Source organism: Callithrix jacchus, chromosome 18 (genome assembly GCF_049354715.1).
Source record: "Callithrix jacchus isolate 240 chromosome 18, calJac240_pri, whole genome shotgun sequence".
NCBI classification, from domain to species: domain Eukaryota; kingdom Metazoa; phylum Chordata; class Mammalia; order Primates; family Cebidae; genus Callithrix; species Callithrix jacchus.
The window spans coordinates 5,102,547-5,117,433 of NC_133519.1; the positions used below are offsets into that span (position 1 = coordinate 5,102,547).

Sequence of the window (14,887 nt, forward strand, 5' to 3'; positions counted from 1 at the left end):
TACACTCCAGTGCAAAAAAAAAAAAAAAAAAAAAAACAAAGAAAGAAAAAGAAAAAAGGAAAAGAACATAACTGAATTGCTTGTTAAATAAAGAAGGAAAATAAATGCTTAAGATGAGGAGTATCCGATTTACCCTGATGTGATTATTACACATTGCATGCCTGTATCCACTAGGAAGCAGAGGCTGGGCCTGGAAGGGCCTACCACAGGCAGGAGCCAGGCCTGGACAAACCCACAAGAGGAGGCTTTGGGCCTGGAGAGGCCACTGTCAGGCAGGAACTGGGCCTGGAGAGGCCAACTTCAGGACCATTTGGGCCTGCCCAGGCCACTGGAAAAAGGCTGGAGCCAAGCCAAGAGAAGCCAACTTGTGGAAGTTTGGGGCCTGTAGATGCTGACAGAGAGCAGGAGCTGAGCCTGGGGAGGCAACCATGAGCCTTTCGGGCCTATGGAGGACATCAGAAGCTGGGCAGGAGCTGAGTCCACAAAGGATGTTGGGAGGCAGGAGCTGGGCCCAATGAGGTCATTGAGAGACAGAAGCTCACCCTGGAGGGGCCAAAGTGAGGAGGTTTTGCAACCAGAGAGGCCACCAGGATGGCAGGACCTGGGCCAAAATTGGCCAATTTTAGGAACATGTAAACCTCTGAGGCCACCAGGAGGAAGCTAGAGCCAGGCGAATAGAAGCTGACTTGAGCATATTTGGGTCCTCGAGATGCATTCAGAGGGCAGGAGCTGATCTTGGAGATGCCAGTATGAGGCATGAGCTGTGTGGGCCTGGAGAGCTTGATTTCAGGACCTTTCAGGTCTACAAATGCCACAAGGAGCCAAGTTCACAGAGGTTGTTGCAGGGCAGGTGGGGGGCCTGTAGATGAAGCCATGAGGAAAAGCTTGCCCAGAATGGATTCCAGAAAGCAGCACCTGGGCCTGGAGAGGCCACAAAGGAATGAGCTTATGAGCTGGGCTTGGAGAGGCCACCAAAAGCTTCCAAGTAGCGGGCATGCAGGCCTAAATCGTCTAGTGAGGAACAAGCTGGGCCTGCAGAGGATGCCGAAAAACAGGAGCCTCCATCAGCCTGGGGAGGCCATGGTGAGGCATGACATGTGCCTAAAGAGGCCATCAGAGAGCCAGGAGCTGCCATGAGACAGGCACGCAGGCAGGCAGAAATGGCCTGGGGAGGCCAACATCAAGGGTAAGAGCTGGGCCTACCTGTTGGTAGGCAGGAGGTGGGTCTGTCCAGGCCACTGGGAGGCCAAAGGTGGGCCTGGAAAGCCCAACTTGAGGAAGGCTGGAGCCTACACAGACTGCTAGAAGCTGAGCAGGAGCTGGGCCAAATGTTGTTGTGAGGCAGGAGTTGGGCCTGTAGATGCAGCCAGGAGGAAGAGCTGAGACCAGAGAGGCTGACTTGAAAATGTTCTGAGCTGAAATAGGAAGCCAAAAAGCCAATGCTTAGCCTGGAAAGGTGTCTACCACAGGCAGGAGCCGGACCTGGAGAGTTACACGAGAGGACTAGTGCAAAGACACATGTACACATATGTTCACTGCAGCACTGTTTACAATAGCAAAGACTTGGAACCAACCCAAATGCCGATTAATAATAATAGACTGAATAAAGAATATGTGGCATATATACACTATGGGATAGTATGCAGTCTTAAGAAAGGGTGAGTTCATGTCCTTTGCAGGGACATGGATGAATCAGGAAACCATCATTCTCGGCAAATTGACACAAGGAAAGAAAACCAACCACCACATGTTCTGTCCTAAGTAGGTGTTGAAGAATGAGAACACATGAACACAAGAGAGGGGAACATCACACACTGGGGTCTGTTGGGGGGTGTGGGACTAAGGAAGGGATAGTTGGGAGTGGAGAGGTTGGGAAGGTATAACATTAAGAGAAATTCCTGATGTAGGTAATGGGGGCATGGAGGCATCAAACCACCATGGCATGTGTGTACCTATGCAACAATCCTGCAAGATTTGCACACGTACCCCATAACTTAAAGTGTAATAAAATTTTTTAAAAAAGAAAACAGGCTCCAAGGTAGTGACTAAACAATAATTTGTAATGAAACAGACTAAGGCACAAATGAGTCAATAAAATTCAGAAATAATAAAGCAGGCTTTAAAGTAGTGAACTAAACAATATGTAATCAAAAATAATCATATATAAATGATTCAATAAAGTATACAATTTTTTTGAGATAGAGTCTCACTCTGTTGCCAAGACTGAAGCGCAGTGTTGTGATCTCAGCTTTCTGCAATCTTCACGTCCCACACTAAAGCCATCTTCTTACTTCAGCCTCCTGAGTAACTGGAACTATATGCATCCACCACTGTGCCTAATTTGTATTTTTTTTTGTAGAGATGGGGTTTCAACATGTTGTCCAGGCTGGTCTCTAACTCCTGGACTCAAGTGGTCCACCTGCTTTGACCTCCCAAAGTGCTGCAACAGAGCAAGCCACAAGGGCACAAATGCTTCCGTGAGAGTAGTCGGAGCTCCTCCTCCTCCATCAGCTTCCGACTGAAGGCTGCTGGCCCTGGCTGATGCCTGTTACCCACAAAGCCTCCTATGTCACCTGGTTACCAGGAAACAACAAAGTCAGGCCAGTGGCTCACAATGCCACTTCCCACAACCCCACCCAAAGGCTCACAATGCCCATCCCTGCTGCTGGCCACCTGTGGCCACCCTGCCCCTCTGGGTGACTGCATTATTCATCCTGAGTGGCCTGAGATACTCCATTTTTCACCATAGGCCTCAAAAAACCCAGAAATGTCCCTTCATAGATTGTATATAGATAAATATATATAGAATTCTATATAGAGAGTGTATCTAACCTGTGAATAAAAACAAAGGTTTCGTTCGGCATGATAAATCCACAAACACACAGCATTTTCACAGAATCCTTTGGGGCCCACCTCTCACCTTCAGCTTCCTGTTCTTGGTTATTTGGGCTTCTGTCTTGTATGCTCTGTCAAGTTCTAGGCCTTGTAAGGGTGAGTTCCATGTCTCCACTCATTTATATGTGCCCAGGATGGTTGGCTCTTGGGAGGGTCTTCATGACTGAGGCCATGGATCCTTCGCACTGTCCCTTGAATCCACTTGACACAAAATACTCATCCTGCAATGATGCTTTGAAAGTGGTGCTTCCATTCAATTAGAGGCCAACTGTATTACGGATCCCTAGTACCCAATACATGGCATATAAGAAATGAATGAAAAATGAGTGAATGAACTCAAGTGTGCCTACAAGGTGAGAGAAAAATGGTCCTACTTACTAGGTGTACTACGAAGGCATCTGGGACCATTGGCTTTGCTATTTCATAGTAGGCTTGGGGCTTTGAACGCCGGTATTTCCTCATTCTAAACCTCAAATTCTAACAAATTACCACCAAGTGGACAAAGGTCCATGGGCCAGAGCTCTTGGTGTGAACAACATACCTTTTGTGGGTGTGATTAATGGACAGGGACTATACAAAACTAAAAACAATGTTTGTGTGCTACCTGCAAGCCATGGTGATAAAACACTCTGTATACAGGATCTTATTCAATGCTTGTTACAAATCCACGAAGTGAATTTTTACGCAAACTTTCTATTCAAGCTTTTTGGAACAAGAGGCTAGTGTGGTGACTTTCACCTACTCGGCAGCAGATTCAGATACTTGTTATCTGATGGCCAATCTCGTTACATGTATACTCCTACATGCTTCTCCTCTCCCTCTCAGGATTTTATAGCAAATCCCACACATCATATAATTTCCTCCCTGACTCTCTTGGTATATGTCTGTAAAAGATACAATTCTTGTTTGTTCTTTCAAGACAAGGTCTCTGTCAACCAGGCTGGAGTTCAGTGGCATGATCTTGGTTCACTGTGGCCTCTCCTGCCTCAGCTTCCTGAGTAGCTGCAACTACAGACTCACACCACCATGCCAAGCTAATTTTTTAATTTGTATTTTAGTAGAGACAGGGTCTTGCTATGTTGCCCAGGCTGGCCTAGAATTCCTGGATTCAAAGGATCTTCCCATCTTGACCTCCGACACTACTGAGATTATAGGTGTGAAGCGCCGTGCCCGGAGACAAGAACTCTTTAAAAAATATAATAATCCCAATACCATCATCAACCAACCATCTCACACCATTGCTCTTTATCACTGTCAACTCTCCTTCTAGCTCCAAATTTCCAGTCATTTCATGTATTTATTGTGTGAATCAGGATCCAAATAAAGTCTCTCCTTGGGATTGTTTGATTCACCTGTTAGGATTTTCTTGATCCTGACAACTTCCCACTTTGATCTCAGTGCTGTCCCTTGCAGTCCATTTATTGAATAAATCAGGTCATTTCCCCAAGGTTTGGATTACGCTAAGTGTGTTACACTAAGGCCAGCCCTGCTCAGACACATTCACTGGCTTGGACATCCCCACCTTAGCAAGACCTGGGGATCCATGCAGGGTCCCCCTCTGAGCAGATAACCTGATTTTCTAACTCTCTCTGCCCTTCCCAGCTCATGTGTGAATCCCTGGGCTATGCAGCAGCCACCCCCAGCAGGCCCTTAGGGCACTGGAGTTTCACCCACCTCCCCAGGGGCAGGACACCAATCAGCTTCCGAACCTCCAGCAGCTGCTCAGAGTCTAGGGTCAGCACCATGGCACCTTTGTGGAAAGCCAGGGGCAGGAGGGTCAGGGCAGCCAGGGTCCTCCCATCCAGTACAGCCCCAGCACCTCACCCAGCTCACCTCAGAATCCAGTGGCTCCAGTGATGGGGCTGGGCCCTCTGCAGGTGGGTGTACCCTGGGAAGAGGATGTCATGTTCCCTGTGGGAGAGGAGGAACAGGGGCTTAGGTGGAGGCCAGGTCAAGGCCTGCCAGTGACACTGGGACACTGCAGGCCTGGGTCACCCCAGAAGAAGTGTTGCCCTACAGCACTGCACCTGAATGAGGGATCCAGGATCTCCCAGGGACAAATTGCTCTCAAGGGAAAAAGAGGACGAAATGGGGCCATGTGAACCATGGACTGGGCCTGAGCTGTGGGGCTCCTGGGGTGAGGCTTTGCCAGGAACACCCAAAGCCTGAGCCTCTGTCACTCAGCATCTCCCAGCCAGGGCTAGAAAAGGGGAGGAGGCCCATGTTGGGTATGACTTGGGTATTACTTGGGAGGTTTCATTTGAGGACCCCAGAAATAGCTGGGGCTCATAAAGAGCTGCTCGGAGCAGGTGGGATACCCTGCCCCTCATTCAAGTTACTAATTTTTCATACTTTTAATAGAAACAGGGGTTCATCATGTTGGCCAGGCTGGTCTCAAGCTCCTGACCTCAGATGATCCACCCACCTTGGCCTCCCAAAGTGCTGGGATTACAGGCATGAGCCACTTCGTCCAGCCTGTTGCTGTTTTAAATAAACCAACTTTGCTGAGATATCACTCACACTTTAGTGCACATCCATCACCGATTTTAGAGCATTTTCGTCACCCCCTAAGGAAATTCTGTACTCAAGGCCAGGTACGGTGGCTCAAGCCTGTAATTCCAGCACTTTGGGAGGCCAAGATGGTAGGATCACTTGAGGCTGGGAGTTCAACCAGACCGCGCCACATAGTGAAAACCCGTTACTACAAAAAAATGTAGAAACTTTGCAGGGTGTGGTGCACACCTGTGGTCTTACCTACTCAGAAAGCTGAGGTGGGAAGATCATTTGAGTCCAGGAGTTTAAGGCTGCAGTGAACTATTACTGAGCCACTGCACTCCAGCCTAGGTGACAGAGCAAGAGCTCATCTCTAAAGACAAACAGAGAAAATTTGGCCGGGTGTGGTTGCTCACGCCTGTAATGCCAGCACTTTGGGAGGTCAATGTGGGTGGACCACAAGATCAGGAGATTGAGAACATCCTGGCCACATGGTAATACCCTGTCTCTACTAAAAAATACAAAAATTAGCTGGGTGTGGCACATACCTGTAGTTCCAGCTACTGTGGAGACTGAGGCAGGAGAATTGCTTGAATCTGGGAGGCAGAGGTTGCACTGAGCCGAGTGCCATTGCACTTCAGCCTGGGTGACAAGAGCAAAACTCTATCTCAAAAAAAAAAAAAGTTAAAAATTTTAAAATTAGGCTGGATGCAGTGGCTTATGCCTATAATCCCAGCACTCTGGCAGGCTGAGGTGGGCAGATCACCTGAGCTCAGGAGTTCAAGAGATCAGCCTGGCCAACATGGTAAAATCCATCTCTACTAAAAAAATACAAAAATTAGCTGCATGTGGTGCACATACCTGTAATCCCAGCTACTTGGGAGGCTGAGGTAGGAGAATCACTTGACCCAGGGAGGCAAAGTTTGCAGGTAGGAGAGATCCCACCACTGCACTCCAGACTAGGTGACAGAGCAAGACCCTGTCTCAAAAAAAAAAAAAAAGTAAATTAAAGAAACCCTGAGTTCTGTAGCAGACACTCCCTGTTCCTCCTAGCAGCCTTGCACCACCTCCATGGTCACAATTGTGTGCCCTTATTTCCCTCCAAGTCTGAGAAACAGGGGTCACAGGGAGCTGACCAAGAGGAGGGGTCTCTGACAACACGTGGAGACTCCCCAGCAGCTCCTCCTCCAGGTCTGCAAAGAACAAATCCAGACCCAAAAACACCAGGTCCCAGAAGCCAAAGCCTGGGATGAGGCCAGCAGGAGGCAGCCTTTGCCTCTGCCTTTCACCAGATGGGCTGGGTGGGGACACATAATGCGGGAGACGTGGGACACAGGCAGAGTGGGGAGAGACTCTTGCTGCTCCAGGCACAGCCAAGCTAGTGCCTTAGTTTCCTTCCCTCAAATCTGCAAAGGATGAGTTCTCTTCCTTTTTATTTTTTAGTTATTGAGGTGGAGTCTCACTCTGTCTCCTAGGCCGAAGTGCAGTGATGCAATCACAGCTCACTGCAATCTCTGCCTTTTGGGTTCAAGGGATTCTCCTGCCTCAGCCTCCCAAGTAGCTGTGATTACAGGTGCACACCACCACGTCTGGCTAATTTTTGTATTTTTATTAGAGACAGGGTTTCACCATGTTAGCCAGGCTGGTCATGAACTCCTGACCTCAGGTGATCCACCAGCCTCTGCCTCCCAAAGTGCTGGAATTACAGTCATGAGCCACCACACCAGGCCCCACGAAGGGTGACTCTTCCCTGCCTGATAAGCTAGACTGCCATGGGAGTATTGGGGCCTGCAGGAAATGCCCCACTCCTGGCTCTTCTGCCTTGATCTTGGAGTTCTGTAATACCCCTGTACCCCAGGCCCTGGCATATCCACCCTGTTTGTCCCTGCCACCTAGTCTGCTGTTCAGGATGCCATCACACCTCTCTCTAACCCCTGGGTGTACCTTGGGACTCACACCTCTGTGGGATCCACCATGGTCCTGATAGGCTCCCACAGGAGGCCAGAGAGCATCGAGCAGGTCTGCCACATCCATAGTCTAAGCTCCATGACCACCTGTGCAAGCAGGAGGTGATGCTCAGGGAGGCTGATGAGCTGCTTCCCTGGGGAGCCAGGACCCTGCTGAGCTCTAACTGCCCCCTGGGCTCCCCAACATTGGGACAGCAAAAAGCAGGGGGTTGGAGGGGCTAGAGGCACCTGGTTATTCCGGCTGCATCCCGTGAGCAGCTTCCCAGCAGTTTTGCCAATGAGCTCTTGGAAGTGAAGGGAGGTCCAGGGTCACAGTCTAGATGCCCAGAGGAGTCAATCCAGGCAGGGCAGCTTTCATCAGCCCTGCCAACCTCCCTCTCTACCCAAGGGCCCCAGGTCTTGCCCAAATCTCTCACCAATTCTGCTTAGCCCTGTTGTTCTTTATTTTTTTCTTTCAAATTTTTGTAGTTATGAAACCTTGTTATGTTGCCCATGCAAACTCTTGGCCTCAAGTGATCCTTCCACCAGAGCCTCCCAAAGTGCTAGGATTATAGGCATGAGCCACTGCAACTGGCCCATGTCCTGAGATCATCACTGCTGTCTGCCAATGGTGAAGTAAACGGAACAATGGTGCTAATGCTCCAAGTGGCCCAGGGCCAGGTGGAGACGGGAGGCCAGGAAAGCAGTGGGGCTGCAGGGGTCTTACCTTCAGGTGGTGCTTGCTGGCTGTGTGGATGTCCTAATCATTGGGGTTGAGTCTGAAGGTGCCCTAGGCCCACTTCTCAGTCACCTATAGCAGGTGGCAGTAACGCTGGGGGGCAGGCAAACAGATATCAGGAGTCAGGAGAGCCCCTGCCCTGGTCCCACCCTATCCCTAATGGCTGACTGTCCCTGTCTAGGAGCTGAGTCCTGAAAGCACACCTTGAGAGGGGGCATCTGGGGTGGGGACACCTTCACTCATGAGCCATGTGGGCATCAGGGGTCATTAAAGGATGGAGAGAGGCAGTCATCAAGGCACACAGTTAAACAGCACTTGAGCATTTAATTAGTTCAACATGAAACCACAGACAGGCAACACTGCACTATTTGCTCAGGGATTTGGTGGGAGCCTGGGGCCACAGGGAGGGGCCTCGGGCCACAGGGAGTACCTGGTAAGCTGCCTGTTCCTTGAGCACGATGTGTACCAAGGGGAGCTGGAGTGAGGGTAGCTCCATGGGAAAGGGACAGGATTGCGACCCTGAGCTGTGTGACCATAGGCAAGAAGACCCCTCTTCTCCAAATGAGGTCAACCACACAGGTGATTTTGGGAGCTGGTGCCCGCTCAGTCTGGATTTGAGCTTTGTAGGTGGATGGGAACCTGGGAGGGTTTAGAGATGCTGGGAGAACCTTTTTCCTGGGAGAGCTTTCCAAACAGGGAACAAACAGAGCCACCCTGGGCCCCGCTGAGAAAGGATCCTACTGGAAGCTCTCACCACTGTCTTGCTCCACGCTGGTGGTGACGGTGATGGTGATGTCATCAATGCAGGTGGTGAGTGTTGTGAACAGAAGCACAGACCGCTGCAGTCCCGCCGAGCTGAAGTCAAAGTCTGTGTTGTGGACAAAGTAACCCTTGGGATATCCAGGGTGGGAGAACTGTGGTTTGCTGGACCCCTGCTGTGGGTTGTTTAACCTCAGCTCACATGTCTGTGGCCTCCCCAGATCCAGGCCCGTCCACTCTGTGAAGGCAAATCTGTCCCTAGCAGGAAGACTACTGGGTGGGGTGGGGAGGTGGGGCGTGTGGTGGAGGCAGGATGGTAGCCACTTGCAGGTGTCGGTCATGTAGCAGATGATCCCTGGTGGCTGGATGGAGGGAGTGTGTTGTTGATGGCAATAGTGACAGGGAGGAGGGAGGGCAGGGGCCCCACCTGGACCAGGCTGCTGATGTTGGCCTTGAAGGGGAGGTAAACCCCCCATGCTCTAGCGCATCGACCCCATTCACCCACTGCAGACACTGGAGATATGGGGAGGGGGCGGCAGCTCAGTGCATGAGGAGGGGCCATGTTATCGGGCACTCCCTCATAACTTGCAGCATAGAGCTGAGGCCTGCCAGCCAGACGGGAAGAATGGCATCCCAATGGGGTAGACTAGGTCACCTATCCCCCTACACAGGGAACAGCCTCCAGGGCAGAGCAAGGAAGGGCCCCTCACCATTCCATCCCAGGAGACAGGCTGTGGGTGGCACCTGGGACTCCCATGCGGTACAGCAGCCACACCCACCCACCTGCCCTACGTGCTCCTGGCTGCACTCACCAGAATGGCATAGGAGTGGGCACTGCCAATCCTCAGCACCACTCTTCTCTGCAGGTCCTGGGTCCACCACTCTGGCAAGGTCACTTCCCATTTGTGCCACACCCAGCTGACAAAAATGCCATAGCCGCGAGTCCTGGCAGATGTTCTTGAAGCTGGAGAGAACCTGCATGTCCAGAGTGGGGCCAAACTGTGGAGAGAAGAGTGGAGCTCAGCTCCTAGGACCCCAAACAGATCTGGGACCAAGGTACATTCCTGCCTTCTTTGCAGAGCTGACCTCAGGATGTTTAAACTGTCTCCTCCTCCCCATCCTCAGGTCCAGCTCTGTGCAGCCCAAGACGCTCTGGCCCCACTACTGGGAGGAGTGTTTGGGTGGCTCATGCCGGGGATCAGTGCTTTGGAAGGTCAACATAAAATGATGGCTTAAGGCCAGGAGTTCGAAACCAGCATGGGCAAAGTAGTGAGACCCTATATCTAAAAGAAAATTTTTTTTAATTAGCCAGGCACGGAGCCCCCCAGCTAACTTGCAAGGCTGCAGCAGGAGGATCGCTTGAGCTCAGAAGTTAGGATTGCGCCACTGCGCTCCAGCCTGGGCAACAGGGCCAAGCCCAGTCTCAAAAAATATTTTAAAAATTAGAAACAAACATTAAAAAAAAGGACACTGCCCGGGCTCAGCCTTCGCCTCGGGAGGGGGCTCGGCAGGGGCGCTTCCTCCTCCTCCGCAGCAGTCCTCCTGGGTCCCCTCCCTGCCCCACTCCCCCAACCCAGCGCTCCCAAGCCCACTGACCTTTAACCTCCTCTGGGCCTCCAACCCCCGGGCGACAAGGGGAAGGAGCCTGCGAGGCGGCCCGGGCTCCCCTACTCCCTCCGCCCGGCTTCTGTGTGCCTCCCGGCCCTGCCCTAAGTACCGCAGCAGCGGCCGCTACCACCGCTCCTGGAAGCCCCGGCGCCGGTCGTCTGAGAAGTCGGCGCGGAAGCTCCAGGGGCTGTCCAGCTCCTTGCACTTCCATGACGGGCTCTCCCGGGGGTAGAGCATCCCGCCCTGCAGCACCACCATGCAGCCACACAACAGCCCTGGCGCTGCCTAAACCACTGCGGACCCCAAAGCCAGGCTTTCCGCTCTGCTGCTCGGCTTCCGGCTGCGGGGATAAAAGAAGCGCGGGAGGAGGCCGGCGGGCACGTCGCTTGACGTACTGAGGCCGTCGGCGCCATTTTGGTTGAGGGCGAGTGCCAGGTCTGGAGGGGAGGGGGAGCCGGGAGCTGCTGGGTGGTGCCAGGGACTGGGAACCGCGGGCTAGGCCTTGGCGAAATGGGACACTCACACTCAAACCCAGTCAAGAAGGGCAAGGTCTTCCCACCCCGACCCAGGCTGGACGATCCAGGGCGGCAGGCCAGGACAGAACTGCTGAGATGTGAGATTCCCTATTTTCTTCAAGGAGCACCTCCACTTGCTTTCCCCAGCGTGACTCCTCTGAGCAGGACCCAAGGGAACCTCTTCCATGCCTGCCAGGTGCAGCGGTGGCCCTCGCCTGTAATCCCAGAACTCTGGGAGGCAGAGGTTGGTGGATCACTTGAGGCCAGTCTGGCCAACATGGCGAAAACCGATCTCTACTAAAAAAAATCAATAAATAGCTGGGTGTCCTGGCGGGCACCTGTAATCCCAGCTAGTAGAGAGGCTGAGGCTGGAGAATCGCTTGAACCTGGGAGGCAAAGGTTGCAGTGAGCCAAGATCATGCCATTGCACTCCAGCCTGGCCAGAGACTTATCACAAAGAAAAAAAAAAAAAAAGGCCAGGGCCGCGGCTCAAGCCTGTAATACCAGCAGTTTGGGAGATTGAAGTGGGCAGATCACTTGAGGTCAGGAGTTTGAGACCAACCTGGTCAACATGGAGAAACCCTATTCCCACTAAAAATACAAAAATTAGCCAGGTGTGGTAGTGGTCTCAGACCAGCTACTCAGAAGGCTGAGGCAGGAGAATTGCTTGAACCTGAGAGGCGGCCATTGCCATGAACTGAGATGGTGCCACTGTGCACCAGTCTGGGTGATAGAGTGAGATGCCATCTCAAAAAAAAGTTTACTGAAAACCTTTAGAAAAGGAAGGAAAGGAAAGGAAAGAAGGATAGTACAACTTGGAAGAGGGCCAAGTGTGTGACCTGAGAAACCAAGTGCCCTGCTAGACCTCTTGACTCGGGGTTTCATAAGTTGGCATCCTTCTGGGGTCTTGCCACTCCTGATTCCTTAGCTTGGGGCTGAGAACACACGTTCTTCTTAGACCATAAAGTCATTCTCGGGGAACACATCAGTTACAGCTGTTGGGTGCCCCTGCCATACAGAGGGGGCCCTTGGGTCCTAGGACCACCACCTGGACTCAATTGTTTGTATAATTCCTCCCCACCCCCTGTCTGATGCTTGCCCAGTCTTCTGAAAATGGACCTTAACACTGGAAATGGAGTCCCCAGTGTAGTGAAATAAATACATTCTAGGAACTGACAAGGCCTAAAGGCTTTTTCACAAAGGTTTATGCTCTTTTTTCCTTATTTTCTTTAATTTTACTTTTACATTACCTTAGCAAAAGGTTTACACACTTAAATTAGGATACATTTCACTGTTTATGAGGCAGGTTTAGGCAAAATTTAACAAAAGTAATCCCAGCAACAGGAGAGGCTGAAGCAGGAGAATCGCTTGAACTCAAGAGGCAGAGGTTGCAGTGAGCTGAGATCATGCCACTGCACTCCAGCCTGGGTGACAGAGTGAGACTCCAACTCAACTCATAAGTAAATAAAGGGAGAAACATATATTTATATATGTATAATGTTTATGCTATATGAAAATATGACATTTCTATTTATAAAACAATCTACATATTTAATACATTAATTCATTAAATATATATTTTATATACATTATATATACACATATAAAAAGGAATTTATTATGGGAAGTAGAATTTATTATGGGAAGGTCCTCTCCTGAGAGGCAGAAACTGTTGCCTCCACCACAACTTCTCTCTTGGCTCATTCCAAGCTTGGCCAAATTAGGGAAGTGAGTGGAGGTTGCCCTGCATGCCCCCTCCTCTGCCTAAGTGTGTTTTTGTAACATCAGCTGGCATCACACAAAGGGCAGGAGAAGCAAACACCCAGAACTCTTTTGCTGGTCAGAGATTCCCTGAGTGTCTGTCCTCACCCAAGCCTGCTCTGTGTGTCTGTGTTGTGAAGCTTGAGTCTCTGGAAAGAAATCGGAAGGGGGGCGGGGTGGCGAAAATGTTACCATGAGAATGCTTCTCATTCCTCTGTTCTTGTAGGGTCCTGTTTTGGGGGAGGGTGGGGGTTGGGGGAAGTGTGACCTTGTGTCTTTGTCAATAAACTCATTTACACAAAATTTTTTAAAAAAGGAATTTATTTCTTTGCTGTTCTGAGACTTCCCTGGTCTTCTTTTCCCTGTTGGTTCTGGTCTTGTCTCTGATTCCTGGAGGTAGCCAGCCTCTAAATCCATGGAATTCTTGAATGACAGGTGTGTCTGTTACTCATAGTGGCCACCCCAGGGTCACAGCTTAGTGCATGCTAACCAGATGACTTGGCCAGGGGGACAACCACACCAGAAAGACCAACCATGCGATTTGAAGGTTGTGATGTTGAGCCACATGATGTCAGCCCAACCTCCAGAAAGGAACTGGGGGGCTGGAGATGGACTCAATTGCCTGGCCAATGATTGCATCAACCCACCTGCTGTGATAAAAGCCCTGGACATGGAAGCTACGGTGATCTTCCCTGGTTTGAGATACACATCAGTATGCTGAGAGGATGATGCATCCTGAGGACACAGAAATGTCATCTTCAGGACCCTCTCGGAGTTTATACTACATGTCTCTGCTTTTGACTGGTGTTACTTTTGTCAGTTTTTCTTACATAAAATTGTAATGAAAATATCATGCTCAGCCGGGCACAAAAGCTCATGCCTGTATCCCAGCACTTTGTAAAGTTGAGGCAGGCAGATCACTTGTGTTTGGGAGTTCAAGACCAACCTGGCCAACACAGCGAAACCCTACCAAAAATACAAAAATTAGCCAGGTATGATGGCACTCATCTCTAATCCCAGCTACTAGGGAGACTGAGGCAAAGAGAATCATTTGAACCTGGGAGTCAGAGGTTGCAGTAAGCTGAGATTGTGCCATTGTACTTTTGCTTAACAGTGAGACTTCATCTAACAAAAAAGTATCTTGCTTTTCTGAGTTCTTTGAGTTGTTATAAATTATCAAACCAGAGGACACTGTGGGAACCTCTGAATTTGTAGCCAGTTGGTGAGAAGTACATGTGATCTGAGGACACCCAAACTTGCAGCTTGCATCTAATGTGAAGGCAGCCTAGTGGGGGTTTGTGGCCTTAACTTGTGGCATTTGAAGTTAACATCAGGGAGTTGACATCAGAATTGTGTCATACAGGCCAGCTGTGATGGCTCATGCTTGTAATCCCAGCACTTTGGGAAGCAAGGTAAGAGGATCACTTGAACTTGAGTCTGGGGCTACAGTGAGCTACCACACCACTGCAGCCCAGCATAGGTGACAGAGCAAGACCCCAACTCCAAAAATAAAAAAATTGCATGGCACAGTGCCTGTCTTTAATGGCTCAAATGTTGCAGAAACTTTTTTTTTTCTTTGGAAAGCAGAGTCTCGCTCTGACACCCAGGCTGGAGTGCAGAGGCACAATCTCTGCTCACTGCTACCTCCAATTTCCAGGGTCAAGTGATTTCTCCTGCCTTGGCTTCCCGAATAGCTAGGATTGCAGGTGGCCACCACCATTCCTGGCTAATTTTTGTGTTTTTAGTAGAGATGGGCTTTCACCATGTTGGCCAGGCTGGTCTGGAACTCCTGCTGGGATCCCAGGTGTGAGCCACTTTAGAAACGCTAGAAAATAAAAACCTTTAGAGTATTTTTACCACCTGGTTTTCTTCTCTCAATGTCTTTCTCTAATTTCCTGCTTTAAATCTCTAGCTTAGGGGCTGGGCATGGTAGCTCATGCCTGTAATCCCAGCAATTTGAAAGGCCAGGGTGGGTGGATCACTTGAGGTCAAGAGTTTGAGTTCAGCCTGGCTAATATGGTGCAACCCTGTCTCTATTAAAATACAAACATTACACCTCACCGTGGTGGCACACACCTGTAGTCCCAGCTTCTTGGGATGCTGTGGCAGAAGAATGGTTAGAACACAGGAGGTGGAGGTTGCAGTAAGCCAAGACTGCACTACTGTACTTG

At 50.3% G+C, this 14,887-nt stretch overlaps 1 protein-coding gene across 1 annotated transcript; it reads right to left on the bottom strand.

Annotated features, from left to right (window-relative positions):
- Window positions 1-84: 84 nt before the first annotated feature.
- On the bottom strand, window positions 85-13,472 carry LOC128930811 (putative inactive beta-glucuronidase protein GUSBP11). The gene is made up of 9 exons (XM_078355743.1): window positions 13,364-13,472; window positions 10,550-10,941; window positions 9,645-9,831; window positions 8,815-8,941; window positions 8,062-8,166; window positions 6,250-6,367; window positions 5,937-6,051; window positions 4,729-4,806; window positions 85-3,127 (listed from the first exon to the last, which is right to left on the bottom strand). Exons 1-5 carry the CDS (start codon window positions 13,470-13,472, stop codon window positions 8,142-8,144), a joined length of 840 nt encoding a protein of 279 aa, XP_078211869.1. The 3' UTR covers window positions 85-3,127; window positions 4,729-4,806; window positions 5,937-6,051; window positions 6,250-6,367; window positions 8,062-8,141.
- Between the last annotated feature and the right edge of the window lie 1,415 nt (window positions 13,473-14,887).